Consider the following 22,569-nt stretch of genomic DNA (forward strand, 5'->3'; position numbering starts at 1 on the left):
TTTCGAAACCTACACGCGGACCCTAACTTCAAGGTCAAGGTCACTGCCAAAAAATTTTGTGCGTATGGAAAGGCCTTGCCCATATACACATGCATACCAAATATGAAGGTTATATCTCAAGGGACATAGAAGTTATGAGCATTTTTGGAAACCTAAATGCAAAGTTTGACGAAAAGATGGACAGACATACGGACGGACAGACAGTCAAAGGGGAGTAACTACTGTCAACTTTAATATAATATTTAGAAGAGTTTTCTCACATGTTACATGACCTTAATTCATGATTGTTTGCAAGCCTTTTTACTATATAAAAATATCAGGAAAACTGCCCAGTCCCCCTGGAAACCATGTTTTTCAACAGACCAGAACCATTTTCAAACTTAACTCGCGTATCTAGGAAACAAAAGTTCTGACAAAATTTCATGAAAATTGGGCCAAAAATGTGATTTCTAGAGTGTTGAGATGTTTTCACTATATACATATAGAGAAAAATGCCCCGCCCACTGGCAGCCATGTTTTTTCACCGATCTGGACCATTTTCTAATTGTCCGAGAAATCAATAAAACCAATGTTTTAGTCAACTTTCATGATGATTGGGCAGAAATTGTGACTACCATAGTGTTTACAATGTTTCTCTATAGCCAAATAAGGAAAACTGCCCCGCCCAGTGGTGGCCATGTTTTTCAACGGACCGGAACCACTTTTGAACTCGACCAAAATATCATTAAGACAAACATTTTGACAAAGTTACATGAAGATTGGGCATGAAATGTGACTTCAACGGTGTCTACAAGTTTTTTCTTTTTTTGGACCAAGTGACCTAGTTTTTGACCCGGCATGACCCAGTTTCAAATTCAACCGAGATTTCATTGGGGCAAAGCTTCTAACCAAGTTTCATGAAGATCGGACAATAAACGTGGCCTCTAGAGTGTTTACGAAAAAATGTTAACGGACAGACAGACAGACGACGGACAAAGACCGGTCACAAAAGCTCACCTGAGCAATCAGGTGAGTTAAAAACAAGAGCTGTCACCATAGGATGTTATATGCCCCCTATAAATCAAGATACAAAGGGCCATAACTCCGTTATTAACAGATGGTGTACAATGCCATTTGGCGTGCATCATCTTGTTAGCCATATATATACTCATACCAAGTTTCAATGAAATCCGCCAAAGCACTTCCAAGATATGGCTCTGGACGGACGGAAGGACGGATGGAAAGACGGAAGGACCGACGGACAATGCCAAAACAATATCCATCTGCCTATGGCGGGGGATAACAATTCATTTTTTGGAAGTATGCAGATGTGCTGCTATATTTTTTTTCATAGTTTTTATTAAGTTCAATTTTAAAACTGCTTTCAACAAAAATATATCATTAATAGACACATACAAAAATGAATGTTATTTTCAATTATAACACGACTTGATAATCCCAAATAATTCAAGCTGAAACAATTTGCAGTACCATAACAAAGACACTGATTGTACATGCTAAATTAGCAATAGCAAAGAAGAAAAAAAAAGCCAAATACAATGATGCGTACATGTATATACAACTGATAGTATTGTAATGATGATAATGAACCTACCATTTATCACATCAAAGAGGTACTTTGAAATCTTGGCAACAATGTCATGGTCGCTACACTGGGCAGCCAGGTTGCGGACACATGAGCAGGCATCGTCTCTTGTGGAGCCATCCTTTGACGTTAATTGGACTGAAACGTTTCATGCGCTTACTAAGCCACAAATTTTAACAGAGGCCAAACTTGATGTTTTATCCTTATATTGAAGAAACAAACAAACTTCAAACCTAACCTTTTTTACCTGAGTGATATTATATTATTGTTGTTCTTTACTTATGTTCAAGCTGTTTTGTCAGGTAACTAACTGTATGTATTCAGAGGCTTTTTGACAACCAAAATATAAGTAATAAAAATTTGTTTTTGTGTCTGTCTGCTTTAAGACATTCAAAGAAAATTATCAAAATTGGAATATTTTTTTTTGGACAGATATTAATTTGCTAATGCCTATTATAGAAACAAGTCCCAAGGCTCTTATTGTTTATCATTCTTGACTAAGTTTATGCTAGCTTGAGCTTACATTACAAAATGCTAGTTGCAGAGAGTCTTCAATATCAAATTATGTCTCATCATTTAACAAATCTATTAACACAAATATAGATAACACTACTAATAAGTGAGTCTTGAACAAAACATTTCAATGAGAAGAATATCAAAGGCCCTCGGTCACTCACCGACGACCAATAGGAACTGAGCCTACTTAATCAAGCCTTTTGTACCTAACACACTAAGGTCGTTCCTTTAGGCCAATTAACAATTCACTATACATCTTTAACTCCATCGTCGGATACCCACAACTAATTCATTCCGTTACTCTCCAGCATTAGCCATGGGACAATATAAGCAATACACGCCGTTTTGACCTTAACTGTAACCTTTCAGTAGACCAACAAAATCGCAGTTTACAAAAAGAATTTCGCTTTGGAGGTGTCAATGCTTCGCCTGGATAATTGCGATTTGATACACCAAGCTTTTCCATCCACCTGTCCGAGTGCTTAAAAAGACATCGGGCCCATGTAAGAGACTAGAGATACTTTTACTCTGAAAGTCGTTTAAATTCTCAATTTTTAAGTACAGGCATGCATGACGAAATTCCATTTTTACAGAGGACGCAATTTTGAAAACAAATCCAAAGTCTCTATAGTACATGTTGTATCATTGGTCAAAAATATCCTCATGAAACCGTGAGGGATCCAATGAAATTACTGCATTTGACACACCCTAAAACGTTGAAAAGAGCTCGTAATGTCCCACGGTCAATAAATGGAGCGTAACGGAATGGGTCGAACATGGGTATCCGACAATGCTTAAACTCAAAACAGTCCCTCAATGTCACCTAAAAAAAAGCCTAACAGAATGTACGGCAAAATGGCCAAAGGCACTTATCCGCTAACCTTAGACCCCAACGAAATGTTCTGAGCAAGAAGTTTTCACATGGTTTCCCAATACCTATAGATTTAAAAGTAGATTTAAAAGGAAAACGGCAATAATTTACTAAACTACATCTAGCGCCACTTATGCTTTTCTCCACTCAGTGATTCAGCCTAGCGGGACAAATACTTTTGTCACCTCGATACATAATGATAATAAATACATTTGTTGTCTACATCATTTTTCACTATCTTACAAAAGATGGAGAATTTGATGTTTACATCAATTTACAACAAGGGCTGTTTGTAAAACATGCATGCCCCCCATATGGGCTCTAAGTTGTAGTGACAGCCATTTTGTAAATATGTTTTTTGTCACTATGACCTTGACCTTTGACCTAGTGACCTGAAAATCAATAGGGGTCATCTGCGAGTCATGATCAATGTACCTATGAAGTTTCATGATCCTAGCCATAAGCTTTCCTGAGTTATCATCAGGAAACCATTTTACTATTTCGGGTCACTGTGACCTTGACCTTTGACCTTGTGACCTGAAAATCAATAGGGGTCATCTGCCAGTCATGATCAATGTACCTATCAAGTTTCATGATCCTAGGCATAAGCGTTCTTGAGTTATCATCCGGAAACCATTTTACTATTTCGGGTCACCGTGACCTTGACCTTTGACCTAGTGACCTGAAAATCAATAGGGGTCATCTGCTAGTCATGATCAATCTACCTATCAAGTTTCATGATCCTAGGCATAAGGGTTCTTGAATTATCATCTGGAAACCATTTTACTATTTCGGGTCACCATGACCTTGACCTTTGACCTAGTGACCTGAAAATCAATAGGGGTCATCTGCTAGTCATGATCAATCTACCTATGAAGTTTCATGATCCTAGGCATAAGCGTTCTTGAATTATCATCCGGAAACCATTTTACTATTTCGGATCACAGTGACCTTGACCTTTGACCTAGTGACCTCAAAATCAATAGGGGGCATCTGTGAGTCATGATCAATGTACCTATGAAGTTTCATGATCCTAGGCCTAAGCGTTCTTGAGTTATCGTCTGACAACCACCTGGTGGACGGACCGACCGACAGACAGACCGACCGACCAACAGACCGACATGAGCAAAGCAATATACCCCCTCTTCTTCGAAGGGGGGCATAATAAGACAGGTGTTTTTTGTGTTGTTATAACCCGTAAACTTTCCTTTGTTTATCGACAGGCGCATCTATTAATAGCCTCATATCATGAATGCCAAAACACCCGCGAAAAAAGAACCACGTGACCAAATAGGAGGCTAAACGCAAATACCATGCGACTACGACTTTTATTATCCCTCCGCAATTCCTTTGAAGACGGAGCCTTGTGGTTGCTATTACGTAAATAATTGACCTCTAACTGAAGTAAGCAAAGGAAACGCAGCACCTAATTGACCCATTCCTTCTATGTGCGAAGGCAGATTGAATTTTACTAATGTATGGTTTGCCTTTTATAACACACATCATAATGCGGTAAATATGCAACTAACAAGTAAAAAACACTATAATTATACTTTTGTTTTGAATTAAGTTATTTAGAAACCAAAATTCCAAACCTTATTTCAAAATAGCAAGACAACATTTTTTAGAGAATATTCTTGTTATATTTAAATGTTTTTTAACAGTTTCAGCGATAATTAAACATTTTTTATGTTGTCTATCGTATCCCTGTAATAATTGTTGAACTCGTGGTCAACGTATTATTAATTGAGACCTGTGAATATAAACAAGCGTAACCTTATACTAGTGCGTTATTCTCACACGGACTCCCCTTTGTTTATCGCCAGCCGCAGAGTTATAAATGAGCTGAGCGAAAATACTACGTCACACACACGCAGCAGAAAGTGGACTATTTTAATCATTCATAAACAATCTCCTCCGCGACACGTACAATACGATCATTGTTTATTGATTCTTTTCTATAAAACACCGTTCGAAAATATTGAATGTAACACGATATTAATATAATGTTTCCATTTGTGAATACACATAATTGGAGAACTCAAACCTCTTGCATAAATTATACAACTCTTTCTTGTGCGGATACGCAAGCGGGTATTGGGTTAATCATACCTAGGCCGTATCGACCTGAATTTCACATCAAGCACTTTAGACGGTCGCTTAGACGGTCGCTAAAGCGACCATCTAAAAACGGAAGTAACGACTTTGTCTTCTTATTATTTTATTATTATTACAATTATTATCGTCCTGAATACAATGCATTGTTAAATTTAATTAAATGTGAAAACAAACAAGAGCTGTCAGAGGACAGCGGGCTCGACTATTCGAGTGCTTGACAGTATAACGTAAGCCATCATGGGAAAATTGTTCATATTCAATAATTAATTAGACGATCTTTCAAAAATAAAAAAGGGAAAAAAAAATAAAAAATTGGGGGGGGATAGGGGGGTAAAAGGGGGGTATAATTTGGGGTGTGGTAATTTATTAGATGATGATTAAAAAAAAAAATTGGGGGTGGGGGGGTAGGGTTGAGAGGGGGGTATAATGTGGGGTGTGGTAATTTATTAGATGATGCTTAAAAAAAAAGAAAAAGAATGGGCGTGGGTGAGAGGGGGATATAATGTGGGGTGTGGTAATTAATAAAATGATGTTTAACAAAAAAAAATGGGGGGGGAGGGAGGTTGGGGGGAAGGATTCTGGGTAGGGGCGTGGGATATTGTTTGGGTGGAATCCATTGTGGTATTTAGGTAAGTGTTGTTTTATCAAAGTAATAATAAAATGTGATCATAAATAAAGAAGTTATGGCAATTTAAGCAAAATGTTCAATTATCTAAGTGTAAAAGGGGCCATAATTATGTCAAAATGCTTGATACAGTGGTCTGCTCTTGTTTATAGGTTGGGGTCATGTTGGTAAACAAGTATGCAACATATAAAAGCAATATGTCAAAGGATATAATAAATATTTGGGGTAGTACACAAATTTTGACATAGATCTATCAATAATATGCATATTCTAAGTATAAAAGGGGCAATAATTATGACAAAATGCTTGATAGAGTTGTCTGCTCTTGTTTATAGTGTGGGGTGATGTTGGTAAACAAGTATGCAAAATATAAAAGCAATATGTAAAGGGACAATGAAAATAAATGGGGTAGTACGAAAACTTTAACATTTGCACGCTAATGCAGACGCAGGCGCTAGGGTGAGTAGGATAGCTCCACTATATATATTTCATATATAATAGTCGAGCTAAAAACAGCGTCATTGCTTCTTTCTTTTTCAATCATGACTGCTGGACCCGGATGTCAGCAAGAGGCCCTATGTTATCGGTAACAATCAACGGTAATATAAACAATAGACTGAAATATTTATTATGCAACTGTCATGACAACAGCACTATAACACATCGCGATCAATATGCCGGGGTATTACTGTGAAACAGATTGTTGACAACGCCAAATTGATTTGCTATTTTCACAACACAAAAATATATTGACACATTTTTTTGGAAATGGCCGATTTCGGACACTGATTTTTTTAGTGCGTATTTTACTCAAATTTTCAATTTTTACCGATCAATTTTGACCAAACTCGGGGGCGTATTATATTCACGGATTAACGGTATAACGCACTGTTGTTATTTTTTGTTATTCACATAAATTAATATCAAAGGGACAATATGACTATAAAATAATGTTAATCAATTATATTTATCACAATATTCCTTTGATTATGTTTTTTCTTTAACATATGTGACGAAATGAACTTGTTACTGAATGAAACAGGTATATACATAGTCATCGCCAACATAACAAAATTATCTTTTTGATGTACATGTAGTTACCAATTTTTTTACATGTAATCAAGTTTGGAATATTATGAGCAAGTTACATGAAGATTTGGCAATAATTGCAACTCTAGAGTGTTAACGAGGCAAATGTTGATAAAGCACAATTCATTAAGGACAAAAGGCAATCAAAGAGGATCATCATTAGCATGGGTAAACCTCAGCTAGAAATATAATACATGCTACGTTTTCCGACTTAATATATATATTTTTTTTTTGCATTGTGACTAATTGGCCAACCGACAACAAAGACAAGTGTTCAAACATTGATTAAGAATGGTATACATTTCAAAATTTGGACTCCTACAGACAGAAGGCATGATAGATGTCTAGCCTACCTCCAAGTGGTTTCATTATGTCCAGGGCATACTGACTGAGGTCCAACTGCAGACCGGACAGCAGGTAACTGAAAGCTGAAACATCATGTGAACTATATATATACCGTATTTTACCATGCATAGCGCGCAGTTTTTTACCTTCAAATTTCAAAATAAAAATTCAGTGCGCGTAATACATTGACACAACGCTTTCCTGGTTGCTAAATTGCAAAATATCCATTTCATAATGGTAAATCTTCACAATTGCCGCCATTTTTTTTTTGAAGAAAACTACACCCTATAATGTTATAGACTGAAGGGGCCGTTGTCGAAACAACAAATAGTGGGAAAAGTTAGGAATGAACGGGGTAGTAACAGTTTTGACAAAAATTCAAAGAGGAAATAAATGTCTTTGTTGGTGTTTTCACACTTCTTCATTGATTGTTCATTAAAAAAAATCGAGGTATATCGATCCCCGTGCGTCGCGGTAGTGTTTGTTAAAGTTTTTGTTGTCATGAAAACTTGTTGATTTACAGCGCAAAACGTCTTATTTGAACTGAGGCTAATTATTTCAATCATATTTCTCAACTTCGCTTTTGCTTTATTTTGATAATTTAATCCAAAGTTTAATGTTAGCAATTCCGAAAATTTGCACTCTATGTGAATTAACAGTTTGACGTCATCAAAGGAAAGCCGCTTCCTGTCTGCAGCAATAAAGCGACAAGTTTCTCGACGACAAAATTGGCTTCCTTTGTCTAGCAATCAACATGCCGAACCAATCGTGTTTTTGTTCCTCAATGGCAATCGTCCAATTAAATAATAGCACGTGCAAAGCTCCGCCTTCGAACCTTTTGCAGAGAACGGAGGTGGAGTTCAACGGTTAATTGAGCAAGTGTTTTACTTAAGTTGAGTTCCGATTTGCTGAAATTACTCGGCCCTAGGCATTGAAACGACGAATACATTTATCAATGATTTTCCGATCTCTGCATTAATTTGCTACTGTGCGGGTATACTACGTAGGTTACAAACCAACAATAGAGATATAGACTAGTTTTATTTTCTTTCAATAGAGACAAACAAATGATATTTGTCAAATGGCTTTACGCCGATAACACCAACTGTATGGAATTGAGCGTTCGGGTGTATTGTTTGTCTCACTATAAATACTATAAATACTTATTAACTAGACGCAGTGAAGGCGCGAAATACTGGGTCAAACTGGAATTAATGGGGAGCATCTGTTAATGGGGAAATATTAAAGGCGATGAAAAATAAAATGGGATCCACGGACGATTTGTGTAAAATTGGACATTGCAATGTTGCGGGTCTGCAGAAGAAGATGTCATACGATGTTGTGAGCGGTAGGTAATGAAAATGTTACACTGTTAAAATATGAGGAATAGGTAATAGTGGTTCGAATTTAATGCGCAGGGGTCTTGAAAAAACACGTGCAGTGGGCGGCAATAAGGACATATCAGTGTTCTCGAGAGAATAATCTTAAAAATTGTCGAAAATATAGTGCTATGCAACCAACCCTCCTGATAAACGCTCCCTACTTTAAAACAAAAAAATAAGCCCCCGAAAAACTCAGATTAAATGATTGCGCAATATAAGAATGGCGGCCATTTTCGGCCTAATTTTCAGGTTTTGGTCTTGAGTTCTTTTTTTTCCTCCATTTTGGCTTTAAAAAATCGCATGCGCGTTATACATAGTAGCGCGCTTTACCTAGTAAAATACGGTATGATCAAATTTATTGCATCAAAACAGCAAAGTAAGCAGCATTGTGCTGCTGACAAACACATCTCTTGTTATATCAGGTATTTACTTTTCATGTACACATGTGTTTAATAAATTCACTGATTACAATCCACATTTTATTATTTTTCTTTGACCTTGAAGGATGACCTTGACCTTTCACCACTCAAAATATGCAGCTCCATGAGAAACACATGCATGCCAAATATGAAGTTGCTCTCTTCATTGTTGCAAAAGTTATGGGCAATGTTAAACTTTTCAGACGGATGCACAGACTGACGGACAGTTCAACTGCTATATGCCACCATACCGGGGGCAAAAAAAAGATGCAAACCTACCTGTTTTGCATCTGATACAGAAATATGAAATGCCTACAGAAATAATCAATATCATCAATTTAAGACCAAACAAGAAACCGTCGGAGATGGGTGATGCTCCCCAAAGGTTGTTTTTTTTCACAATATTGCACTATATATTCAGATAAAAGGAAACATCTTGAGGGGCATAACTTTGGACAAAATAATACGATGGATGGTTTAGCAACTTAACAATTTTGAAGGGCCATAACTCTCTAAATAAATCATCTAACCAGAACCCACAAATAACGTGCGCATCTCCTCAAGGTAGTTAAGCCTCCCATAAAGCTTCATTGAATTCCAGTCAGTAGTTGGGGAGAAATAGCCCGAACAAGAATTGCACTATATGTACAGTTTGAAGAAAATTTCAAAGGGCCATAACTCTGTGAAAAATCATCCGACCATAACAGGCTGATAATATGCACATCTCCTGTTGGTAGTGAAGCTTCCCATTAAGTTTCATTGAATTCCCATAATAAGTTGCTGAGAAATAGCTCGGACAAGAATTGCACTATATGTACAATGGAAAATTTCAAAGGGCCATAACTCTGTGAAAAATCATCCGACTAGAACAGTCTGATAATATGCACATCTCCTCTTGGTAGTGAAGCTTCCCATAAAGTTTCATTGAATTCCAGTCATTAGTTGCTGAGAAATAGCCCGGACAAGAATTGCACTATATGTACAGTTAATAGATAATTTCAAAGGGCCATAACTCTGTGAAAAATCATCCGACCAGAACTGGCTGATAATATGCACATCTCCTTTTGGAAGTGAAGCATCCCATAAAGTTTCATTGAATTCCGGTCATTAGTTGCTGAGAAATAGCCCGGACAAGAATTGCACTATGTGTACAGTTAATGGAAAATTTCAAAGGGCCATAACTCTGTGAAAAATCATCCTACGAGAACCGGCTTATAATATGCACATCTCCTCTTGGTAGTGAAGCTTCCCATAAAGTTTAATTGAATTCCGGTAATTAATTGCTTAGAAATAGCCCGGACAAAAATTGTGCACTGACGGACAGACACACACACGGACAGACGAAGCAGCGACTTTATGCTCCCCTCCAAATTTTTTTTGATGAGCATAAAAATAAGAACAATGTTACTAGCATGCCTATATGAAATAGATTGTCGTCAAAGCCCTGATTAAAGTTGACCAATGCAGGCCTTGTTAGCGTTCACTTACTTCATTCACTTCTAAGATGTACCACCAACCCAAAACACAAGTTCATTACTGGACACCGTATATATGCATGACAGCTAATCAACCTACCCTGCAGTATACACAAGTTCATTACTGGACACCGTATATATGCATGCCAGCTAATCAACCTACCCTGCAGTATACACAAGTTCATTACTGGACACCGTATATATGCATGCAAAGCTAATCAACCTACCCTGCAGTATACACAAGTTCATTACTGGACACCGTATATATGCATGCAAAGCTAATCAACCTACCCTGCAGTATAATCTCTGGGTTTCTCAGCAGAGCCTTCTGTGTGAACGGCCAGAAGGTGTCTTTGAAGACGGCATGGGAGCAGTGCCTGAGTATGTCTCCTCCCACCTCCTACAGCAGACAGGGATACACAACAGGGTTTTTTTTACTAAGAAAGTGACGCCGATATTCGGCGTCTTCCCCTACCAGAATTTTTCCCCTAAAAATACCATTTCCCCTCCAAAAATATAATTTTTCACCAAAATATAATATTTTACCATCAAAGAAATGTTGTTTTTTTCTTTTTGGGAAGTTGACTCTTATCCAATTTGTACCATGTACAACGATCTCGCTCTCTCTCTCCCGACGAACACTCAAATCTGGGAATCCCAGTGATTCTATATATAGCTCTGAAATAACGCCATGGAAACCGGGCAACTAATCGTATTAATCATGTGACTATTTTATTGGATTCCGGTCTTGCGCGAGAAGGGTGTTTCGTCAATTAATTACCGGAAACCAGTCAAATTTTCATCCGGGTTATGTGAAAGCCAAGATATAAACGTTAAAACAGAAAAAAAGTCTCACAATTGGCGTTCATACACGAACAAAATAAAACGTTCGGACTCGGAAAATATTAATTGCGTTGACACATTTTTTAAGAATGAATCATCCAAAACCGTTGAAACCCAGCAGGATTCGGAGGTACATGTAATCAACATCGATTAATACTGTGGGATTATTGTGAAAGTTAAAGTAGACATTCGGCAGCTGCCGCACTTTTCCCTTCCAATACTGTAGCAGATCTAGATCGTCAACCCATTCATCATGAAATTGAAATCATTCTATTGACATCGCTCCCCGGCCCCAGTTGAAAACATTTCCCATTATTAGATCTACACCTGCAACTTAATTTAGGATTTTGACTTTAATATCATACTTGTTCATGTGTTTAAGAACAAAAAGGTCAGAGACATGCCTCTTTTTCTAAAAAAACCTGAAGTCTGTAGGTACTTTATAGACATTGAAATGAACAGTTTTTATTTTTTCCCCAAATATGTCTCTTTCGCACTCGATTTTCCCCTTTTACCCAGCGTCCAGCGTCTTCCCCTTTTTCTAAAAAAAAACCCTGCACAACACACTCACCATTATCACAGACCACTGGGACAACCATGTGTCCAGTAACTCAACAGGTGATTTGACAATAATTTTACTACAATTGGGCAAAATTTGAAATTTTAAACAGACAATGAGGCAAACAAACTACACAAATTATTCCACATTTGTATACATTGTACACATGGACAAGCCTTTCCAATCTCAATTCTGCTATGAAGAATTCCATATCAAATATCTATACTCAAGCCTTAGGCAATCAACTGTTTTTGATCTTAATCCAAAATATCTTCCTAATCAGAAAAATAAAATCTAATATCTTCCAAATACTGATGTATACAATCAGAGATATTTCAAATACACAAGAGAATGATCAAATATTTATGTATATATATGTATCAATGAAGTTTCATGATCCTTAGCCTAAGCATTCTTGAGTTATCATCCGGAAACCATTTTACTATTTCGACAACTGTGACCTTGACCTTTGACCTAGTCACCTGAAAATAAATAGGGGTCATCAGCCAGTCATGATCAATGTACCTATGAAGTTTCATGATCATAGGCCTAAGCATTCTCGAGTTATCATCTGGAAACCATTTTACTATTTAGAGTCACTGTGACCTTTACCTTTGACCTAGTGACCTGAAAATCAATAGGGGTCATCTGACAGTCATGATGAATGTACCTATGAAGTTTCATGATCCTTAGCCTAAGCATTCTTGAGTTATCATCCGGATACCATTTTACTATTTAGAGTCACTGTGACCTTTACCTTTGACCTAGTGACCTGAAAATCAATAGGGGTCATATGACAGTCATGATCAATGTACCTATGAAGTTTCATGATCCTAGGCCTAAGCATTCTTAAGTTATCATCCGGAAACCATCTGGTGGACGGATGGACCGACATGTGCAAAACAATATACCCCCTCTTCTTCGAAGGGGGCATAAACATCTGCCAAATACAGAAGAATTTTATTAATATCTGCCAAATACAGAAGCATATGATATCTATGATTGTTCGTTTTAACTGGTTTTTCTTCCATGAAGCTAAGCAATAATGTCAAACAGTGACTAACTGACCAGAACAACAAGTGGTGGCTTCGCCCGGGCTCCCAACACCTGCTTCATAAACATCTCCACTGCAGGGCCCTGCAATGGCATGAAATACAAGTCTCTAAGACATTCACTCAGTCAACATTCAGGAATTCATAATCTTTACAGGAAAAACCTCTAACTGTATTAATTCTGTGGTACCCAAGATTGCCAATTTAAAAGAATTGAACTTTTAATATTGTTAGCTTAAGTCCGGAAGTCTGGTAAATTTTGAATATGGTTAACTCAGATTCTATGTCTCCTTTAGGCATACTTGCTACATTTTATTGGTCTCAAATAATGCAATTAATCAAAGCGTTGAATGTATTTAATATAACAGTCACAGGAAATTAAGTTAGACTTTTTGACATAAGCAAATCAAAAGGCTGTGAAAAATGCAAACACCAATTTAATTGAATTCTAATTGTTGACAGTGGTGAGATTTTGAAAAAACATCAAGGAGGGAAATGACATTGATTTACAAGCACGAATAATTGTATACAGGATTCACATAAACTCCACTTATGATTGCAAAGATGAAGCTTAGTTTAAACAATAAATCTCTTTTAAAAAGATATTTGACATCACGTTTAATTATAGGTCGGTGCTAAGGAAAAATTAGTAGCAGCCAAGTTTTAGCATTACTATAATGACCCAAGTCATAAGCTAATTTGGTCTATACATGAGTGTACCTGTCGCTTTGTGTGAGTCTAACAAAGAATGAGCCACAACATAATTATAATAATAAATGTCTAAGTATCAATGAGGATTGCATTAAATTATCAAGCAAACCACATTAACATTTATTTTTTTTTTTACTGAAATTAAATACTTCATTTAATTGATTTCCATTTCATTTCTATTCAATTTCATGTATTGACAGTAGCATGTTACTTGTTTACTCCCAATCACCAAATTTTTTTTAAGAACCTACAATCTAATGCAATGTATTAGTAGTAAATTGACTATATAGTTTAAAAGGGTCAATACTCTCATGGTGTGAATTAATTGCAATTTAAATTTTTCATCATAAAAAACTACATGTACTGAGTTGCATGTCGATATTTAGTTACAGATCCTGGTCTGTTGCAACACGCATGCTTTTCATGGGTGGAAATTGACAGACAACAGCAACAATGCGTGCTTTTATTTAAACACTGGTTTTACATTGCCCACATGTATAGTGAATAGTGTATCCTGTAGATGCTTACAAAGGGCTATAGAAAAATGGTTCTAATCAGTTTTATAAATGGACAGATCAAATATACATGTACTGGCATTTCTACTGCATACAGATTTTAAAGGTTATTGTTTTCACAACTTACTCGCCAAACGGCTTCAATTGCTCACGATTTGCTTATAGTTTTTTATAAGTAACTATTGTTTACAGTTAAAGTGTGATGATGATGCCTGATATTGTCTATTATGTACAGTACAATTTTTTAAAATACTGTTTTATATTACATAAAAGGTAAAACTGTAATTACTTTTTAATCTATCAGCAGTAAACACATCCTACACTGACCAACATCAATAAAAAATAATGGGTCGCCAGTTTAACCCCTCATAAGAATTTCCTTAACCAATAATGGTAGATGGTGTACATCACAGTTTGTTGACTAGGAAGTTAGAAGACTTTCTCGCGACATATGTGTGTCAGCACATGTGACTGTGTTATGTGGCTTAATATTCGTTAAGCATGTCATGTTATCTCTTATCTGTGGATTATCTCCCGATGGTGATTGTGCATAGAAGTAGGTATCAAGTGCTCTTTTAAAGTAGGTAATACTGATACATTTATAGAGAAACCTGGATTTGTTTTAGATTCGCCCTTTTCTATTACATTTTCGATTGCAAGTGCCAGCTGAAAAATTCAATCACCATTGACGATTTTAGTGATTGGAAATTCTAACATAAAATAATTTGACTTTGAAATAAAGTAAGACAAGGGACAAAATTGTCACAAAACCAGGTTTTCATTGTGAAAAAAAATCTGATAAAGGGAGACAACTCAAACTGAACTTTTTAAATGAACAAACAAAATTAACACCCTTTGTAAGTTTGTTTTAAAATAAATCTATTTTTAGTCGTGGCAACCTTGACATTGGAGATATTGACGTGATTCTTTTGTGCAACACACCGTCCCATGATGGTGAACAAATGTGCCAAATGATTTTAAAATATCATAATGAATGACATAGTGATAGCCCAGACAAGCTCATTTATGGCTATTTTTTACGTTTGAACTCAAAGTGTGACCTTGACCTTGGAGATATCGACGTAATTATTTCGCGCGACAAACCGTCCAATGATGGTGAACAAATGTGCCAAATGATTTTAAAATCTGACAATGAACGACATAGTTATGGCTCGGACAAGCTCATTTATGGCCATTTTTGACCTTTGAACTCAAAGTGTGACCTTGACCTTGGAGATATAGACGTAATTATTACGCGCGACACACCGTCCAATGATGGTGAACAAATGTGCCAAATGATTTTAAAATCTGACAATGAACGACATAGTTATGGCCCGGACAAGCTTGTTCCGCCAGCCCGCCAGCCAGCCAGCCAGCCCGCCAGCCAGCCAGCCAGCCAGCCCGCCCGCATTCGCCAATCTAATAACCAGTTTTTTCCTTCGGAAAACCTGGTTAACAAAAGGGCCAATATGGCCCTAGTTCGCTCACCTGAGAGGAGTCGGTTCATTCAATCTTTACCAAATGACAAACTTGACCTAGATATTGTCCAGACAAACATCCTGGTCAAGTTTCATCATTATTTCATCTGCGAGTCATGATCAATGTACCTATGAAGTTTCATGATCCTAGGCGTAAGCATTCTTCAGTTATCATCCGGAAACCATTTTTCTAAGTTGAGTCACCGTGACCTTGACAGCCATTGTGTGAATACATTTTATGGCACTGTGACCTTGACCTTTGACCTAGTGACCTGATAATCAATAGGGGTCATCTGCGAGTCATGATCAATATACCTATGAAGTTTCATGAACCTAGGCATAAGCATTCTTGAGTTATCATCCAGAAACCATTTTACTATTTCAGGTAATCGTGACCTTGACCTTTGACCTAGTGACCTGAAAATCAATAGGGGTCATCTGCAAGTCATGATCCTTGTTACTATGAAGTTTCATGATCCTAGGCATAAGCGTTCTTGAATTATCCTCCAGATACCATTTTATTATTTCAGGTCACCGTGACTTTCACCTTTGACCATGAGACCTGAAAATCAATAGGGGTCATCTTCGAGTCATGATCAATGTACCTATGAAGTTTTAAGATCCTAGGCATAAGCGTTCTTGAGTTATCATCTGGAAACCATTTTACTATTTCTGGTCACCATGACCTTGACCTTTGACCTAGTGACCTGAAAATCAATAGGGGTCATCTGTACCTACGAAGTTTCATGATCCAAGGTCTAAGCTTTCTTGAGTTATCATCCGGAAACCATTTTACTATTTCGGCTCATCGTGACCTTGACCTTTGAACTAGTGACCTGAAAATCAATATGGGTTATCTGCGAGTCATGATCAATGTATCTATGAAGTTTTATGATCCTAGGCATAAGTGTTTTTGAGTTATTATCCGGAAACCATTTTACTGCTTTGGGTCACCATGACCTTGACCTTTGACCTAGTGACCTGAAAATCAATAGGGGTCATCTGCCAGTCATGATCAATTTACCTATGAAGTGTCATGATCCTAGGCCTAAGCGTTCTTGAGTAATCATCCGGAAACCATTTTACTATTTCGGGTCATCGCAGGGTTGTCATTATGATTGTAAACAAAGGATTATTTTGGAATAGTAACCGATTGGGCTGGGGGTTAAGGGGCCGCCTAGGCCCCCTTGTAGGTCCAGGGCAAGGCCCTGTAAGGGGGTCAGGGGGGAGAAGCCTCCGTACCGAAAACGAATTCTAGACATTTTAGGGACAAAATACTGCTATTCTCAGAGCATAAAAAAGTTAAAATGAGGTCTAAAAAGAACAGAAAAGTTTAATATTTTCACATTTAAAGTATACTGTACAATGTAAAAACATATTATATTGATAGATCTTTGCATGTTTCAATTCAATCCATTACCCGATAATCCAGTATTATTACGATTTTTATTTTCAAAACCAAATTACGGCCAATATTGAAGATGAATGTCGTCCGTCATTTAACGCAAGTGCATATACAAATTGAATTGTGGGATTGGGGAATTCCAATTGAACATGAGTGAATCACGTGAAGCGATTTGAGAGCATTGAGAACCGTTTTATATTTAGTAATTACGACAAATCAACGAATCAATCTAAACTGTTTCATGTACCTTTTTTAAGAAAAGTTTGCCAAAGTGAAAGTTAATTTCTGAAAATAAAAACGCGTCTTTCTTTAAATTTGACCGAGTACTTTTCATTCCGGATCGTGATATAACTTGTCAGGTCATTCATGCATGTAGACCTAAATGTATGCATAGTTTGGCAATCTCAAAACACGTTATTTACCTACTTATTATATTATGTGTTATGACCATTGTATAACAAAATGCATTATTTAATTTAAGTATTTTAAAATGCGTATAATTAAATGTGTTATCTGAAATCATTTTCAGATTTTATTATTCACGGAAAATTAAGAAAATTCTAGCAACAGAGACACATTTCTCGTGTTTTTCATGTACAGTGAAAATCATGCAATAATTAGACTTCATGTATAAAATCACGTCTTTCTTCCTCGGGGAAAGCGTAGACTTAAATATTTATATGCTGAATAACAACTTCGTAGCACAGAGGTCGCTAATATCTGTAGTAAAAGTAAGGTCACTTCCAACAGCCTTACTGTTGAGCTAGCTCTTTAGCGACGTGGTTAAAGTGTCAGACTACCACTCTGGAGGTCGTGGGGACAATTCCCGGCCTGAGCTCAGTATTTTTACAATAATGGCGACATGGATGAGATTTTATCTTGGTAGAAAATCGAAGAGCATGTTTTAATATGTGGAAATTTTTTCTCTAACTAAACAACTAGTTAATTACGCTCTACAGTGCTACATTTGTTGAAATACGGTCAGTAATAATCTGTGAAATGTACAGCTATTTGATACAGTTTCAAGTGGGGTCGGCGTGTATTCGGCTGCCTCAGCGCTGATTGGTTGACGTGCTTACCAAGAAGAATTTGATTGACAGCTGGAAAAATCAATATTAGCCACTCGCTGAGAAATTCATTGAAAACAGTAGTTCTTAGGGTGAGTTAACGGACTGACTGAATGACCGGCTGTCTCTCTACTTTACTACCTCGTCAATTATTGTCGGTTTGCGTGATCAAAACTTCCGATCGCAATTTTAAAGATTTCGGGAAAAACAACCGATTTTCTGGCGATTTTAACCGATGAATCCGATCGGCAATCGGTTAATAATGACAACCCTGCATCGTGACCTTGACCTTTGCCTAGTGACCTGAAAATCAATAGGGGTCAGCTGCGAGTCATGATCAATGTACCTATGAAGTTTCATGATCCTTGGCATAAGCACTCTTGAGTTATCATCCTGAAACCATCTGGTGGACGGACGGACCAACACGAGCAAAACAATATACCCCCTCTTCTTCGAAAGGGGGGGGGGGGGGGCATAATGAGAAAACTGCCCCCTTCCCAGCAGCCATGTTATTCAACTGACCGGAGCCATTTTTGAACTCAACTCTCGTATCAAGGAAACAAATGTTCTAAGCAAATTTCATGAAAATTGAGCCAAAAATGTGACTTCTACTGTGTTCACATGTTTTCACTATATACATATAGAAAAAAATGCCCCGCCCTTTGACGGCCATGTTTTTTCACCGATCCCGACCATTTTCAAACTCGTCTGAGATATCAATAAAACCAATGTTTTGACCAACTTTCATGATGATTGGGCAAAAATTGTGACTTCTAGAGTGTTTTCAAGGTTTCTCTATAGCCAAATAGGGAAAACTGCCACTATATACATATAGAGAAAAATGCCCCGCCCATTGGCGGCCATGTTTTTTCACTGATCTCAACCATTTTCGAACTTGTCTGAGACGTCAATTGAACCAATGTTTTGACCAACTTTCATGATGATTGGGCAAAAATTGTGACTTCTAGAGTGTTTACAAGGTTTCTCTCTAGCCAAAAAAGGAAAACTGCCCCGCCCACTGGCGGCCATGTTTTTCAACGGATCGGAACCACTTTTGAACTCAACCAAGATATCATTTAGACAAACATTTTGACAAAGTTACATGAAGATCGGGCATGAAATGTGATTTCTAGAGTGTTTACAAGTTTGTTTGTTGTTTTGACCTAGTGATCTAGATTTTGACCCGGCACAACCCAGTTTCGAACTCGGCAGAGATTTCATTGGGACAAAGCTTCTGACCAAATTTCATGAAGATGGGACAAGAAATGTGGCCTTCTGAGTGTTTACGAGCAAATGTTTAAGGACTGACGGACGGACATATGACGGACAAAGACTGGTCACAAAAGCTCACCTGAGCAATCAGGTGAGCTAAAAAATTACTTATTTACTGTAAAACCATTAAATTTCGTGTGGTACGAATTTTCGTGGATTTCGTTGGTCCACTGAACCACGAATTCAAGTACCAACGATTATTTATACATTTTAAATCCCAAATCGGTCATTTCCGAATGTCATTTCTGACATTTTCTTGTGTTGTCAGTTATCAGAGATATTTGTTTTTGTAATAGTTACTTCACTTCAGTAGGTCACATTACACTATATCTATCAGTTTTTCTTTTTTTTATTAATCATCATTAATGTACGTTTTATTAATCATGATAAATAAATATAATAAATAGCATTACCAATTGTGAAGAAAAACAAATTTCTTTTACGTGACGTCGTAAAATTAACAGTTTGCAGATTTATCATTTATGTCAATATGCGCAAATTAAATTTAAAAGAGACATAACGGTTTTAACACATGTATTTTGGGGACCTTATTACTCAAGTGTTTCTACTAGGGGATCGATTGAGCTGAGAAGTGCAAATATTGTCAAAACAACATCGATGGCAATTAGCGAGTTGGGACCCACAATTGCGCCGCTTAATCGCTCTTATCGACAATTATTGGCAACACTTTCATGCTTCAGTGCACATTCACCTCAAGTCTTGCTGTCAACACAGTTTAGCAGATTATGCCTGGTTATTACTCTGGTTGTTTTAATAAAAGTATAATTATTACGACGGTCAGTCTTCCCCGAAAATTTGAAATCCACGAAATAACGTGTCAACGAATTAGTTGTTTTTCATTAAACCACAAAATTTCATACCGACAAATTTCTATACGTTTACAGTAAATAATTTCAAAAATGGGTTAAATTGTTGTTGTTTTTGTCACTTTTTAGTTGCATATTCATGTGAAATGTGTGTTTTGAGTTAAAGCGAATATGGATACATTATTTCCGATTGTCAGGATTTTTCTCAATTAACAGTGTATTACCTATGAAAGGAAATGGAATTATATGCATATTAAAATCAAACATTTTTCTTTTAATATTTTGTTTTTCTTAACAAAATGCAATAATGATCTATTGATCACTTAATAACGTGGTATTGGGTTTTTCTGTTTTTGTCCTGATCTGATAAGGCTGTTATTAAGGTTGCCAATTGATATCATCAGCTTCTGTGCTGCGCACGTGTATGAGTGTTCACGATATAGACTATTTTCACAATGCAAAACAGTTCTGTCCAGTATACTCTTCTGCGCCTTAAACTTTTTCTGGGTGCGGATGCGGGTCGAATGCAATTTGGTGAATAGTAGCACCATTAACACACATTTTCAAAACACCACTATAAACATTAATAAATCCGTCTTAGTTGGTTAAGTGCAAACTTTGACGACTGACTATGCAATACGTACAGATCAATATTGTAAGGCACTCGGTGTATACGCTGACAAACCTTTAACTTGTTGAGCTGTTCTTCTTTCTTTGTGTTGAACAAGTACCTCAGGAAAAGGGCCTGCACACACACTGAGTAAACAGAGGCTTCACATTTCCATAGAAGCGTGTAATATCTCTCACATGCATCGGCTTCCTAGAATACAAATACAATATTTGCTTACCTTAATTATAAAGATTTTTCTTACAATTTTAACCTTAAATGAAATAATGTTGTTTGTTAGTTTTAGTAACAAATGTGACAAAGCTTTCCTAAGGTTTATAGTGAAAAATCATTTTAAATTGCTAATTCAATGTTTCTAGCAATTAAAAATATCTATTATTTTCAGTTTACTATGAAATGATGTCATTTGAAACGACCTCATGAAGACATTATTACAGTATAGTACTACAGTTGAACTCTTAAAATACTAACAAACAATGAAAATGAATTTAATAAAGAGATTGTTCACAGCAGTTTATTAATTTAAATATAGTCACAGAAAATGAATATTTACACTCATGGTAGCTCCAATTTCAATTGACAACCCCACCTTTGTTGAGCCATCTTAGTGAAGTATATCCATTAAGTGGAACATATAAAAAAGATTGTTCATAAATATATAAGTCTAAATACACATACTATTAAATTTAAGAACATTACAAGTAGAAATATTAAGTGCCGTACAGAATTCCACAGGTTGACCAGTTTCCTGTATGTGTTGTTCGCGATGCTGGTATTCCTGGCAGCCAGTGCACCGTACACCAGGCCGTCCAGTGACTCCACCTAACACACAAGTACATAAGGATGTAAGCATTGGCAAATACACTGTGCATTCATGCAGGTGGCGATTTCAACCACCTAATAACAGATAACATTAACAGATGACATGCATTTTCCCCAAAAATTCAAGCTTACTTTACAAATAGTTTACCCTTTCTCAGGTTTGTGGATATTTTTTGCAGAAAAATGGAAAGCCTTTTCCCCAGATCAAGACAAAAACCCTTAGAAGTAAATATTGACCATTGTCAAATACACAAAATAAGCATGAACATCTTTATTTCAGATTTCTTTGAAATGGGCTTGGACATCAACTTTTGCAAACACTCCAACTATGCACATGATCATTTCAACAACTTAGCAACTGATAACAGTGCACCAGATAAGCTGCGTATCTGCGTCTTTCACCCTATTAAAATGTTTAAAAATGTAACGAAATACAATATCATGCGTATTGAAAACGCAACAGATTTGACTTTAACGCAAATTCGTCACATTTGATGCGTACCATACAATAGCTTTGATCGAAAATGCTAGCTTTGATAGAAAATGCTTTGCTCATTTAGGTATTTTCTCTTTAGAATTATTATCGTAATGCGGCAATGCTTTCATTCAGCAAGCGTCTGGATGATGGAGCAGAAAAACAGTCAGTTATCCAAACGCTCTGCGGACTAGATTTCATTGTTAAAGAAAGCGTCTGACCAAATTATTTACGACGACATACATGCTTTTTAAATCTGACTTAATCCGTCGTTCATTGTGTATGTCTTTGTAAAGCGTCTGTACTTTCAGCTTCTATTACGAGGCGTAATAAAAAGTCTAAAAGAGGTCGAAAGATGTCCGCGATTGTTGCGCCAAAATAAATATCAATCAATCGCAAATGTTTTTCGAATAAAGAAAGAAAAAGTGCCGACTAATTCGTGTTATCATTTTTTTTAGTTTAACAATTTATATTATGGACAGTTTCAAGG

At 36.7% G+C, this 22,569-nt stretch overlaps 1 protein-coding gene across 1 annotated transcript in view; it reads right to left on the reverse strand.

Moving 5' to 3' along the window:
• Positions 1–22,569, reverse strand: part of LOC127865155 (eIF-2-alpha kinase activator GCN1-like) — a 160,670-nt gene that overhangs the window by 120,534 nt on the left and 17,567 nt on the right. The window contains exons 5-10 of the mRNA XM_052405044.1: positions 21,506–21,604; positions 20,840–20,974; positions 12,896–12,964; positions 10,717–10,825; positions 7,158–7,232; positions 1,595–1,723 (exon numbers count right to left, since the gene is read on the reverse strand). Of these exons, the coding sequence (XP_052261004.1) occupies positions 1,595–1,723; positions 7,158–7,232; positions 10,717–10,825; positions 12,896–12,964; positions 20,840–20,974; positions 21,506–21,604 (616 nt within the window). The remainder of the gene's footprint in view (positions 1–1,594; positions 1,724–7,157; positions 7,233–10,716; positions 10,826–12,895; positions 12,965–20,839; positions 20,975–21,505; positions 21,605–22,569) is intronic.

This window comes from Dreissena polymorpha, chromosome 1 (genome assembly GCF_020536995.1).
Source record: "Dreissena polymorpha isolate Duluth1 chromosome 1, UMN_Dpol_1.0, whole genome shotgun sequence".
Taxonomy (NCBI): Eukaryota; Metazoa; Mollusca; class Bivalvia; order Myida; family Dreissenidae; genus Dreissena; species Dreissena polymorpha.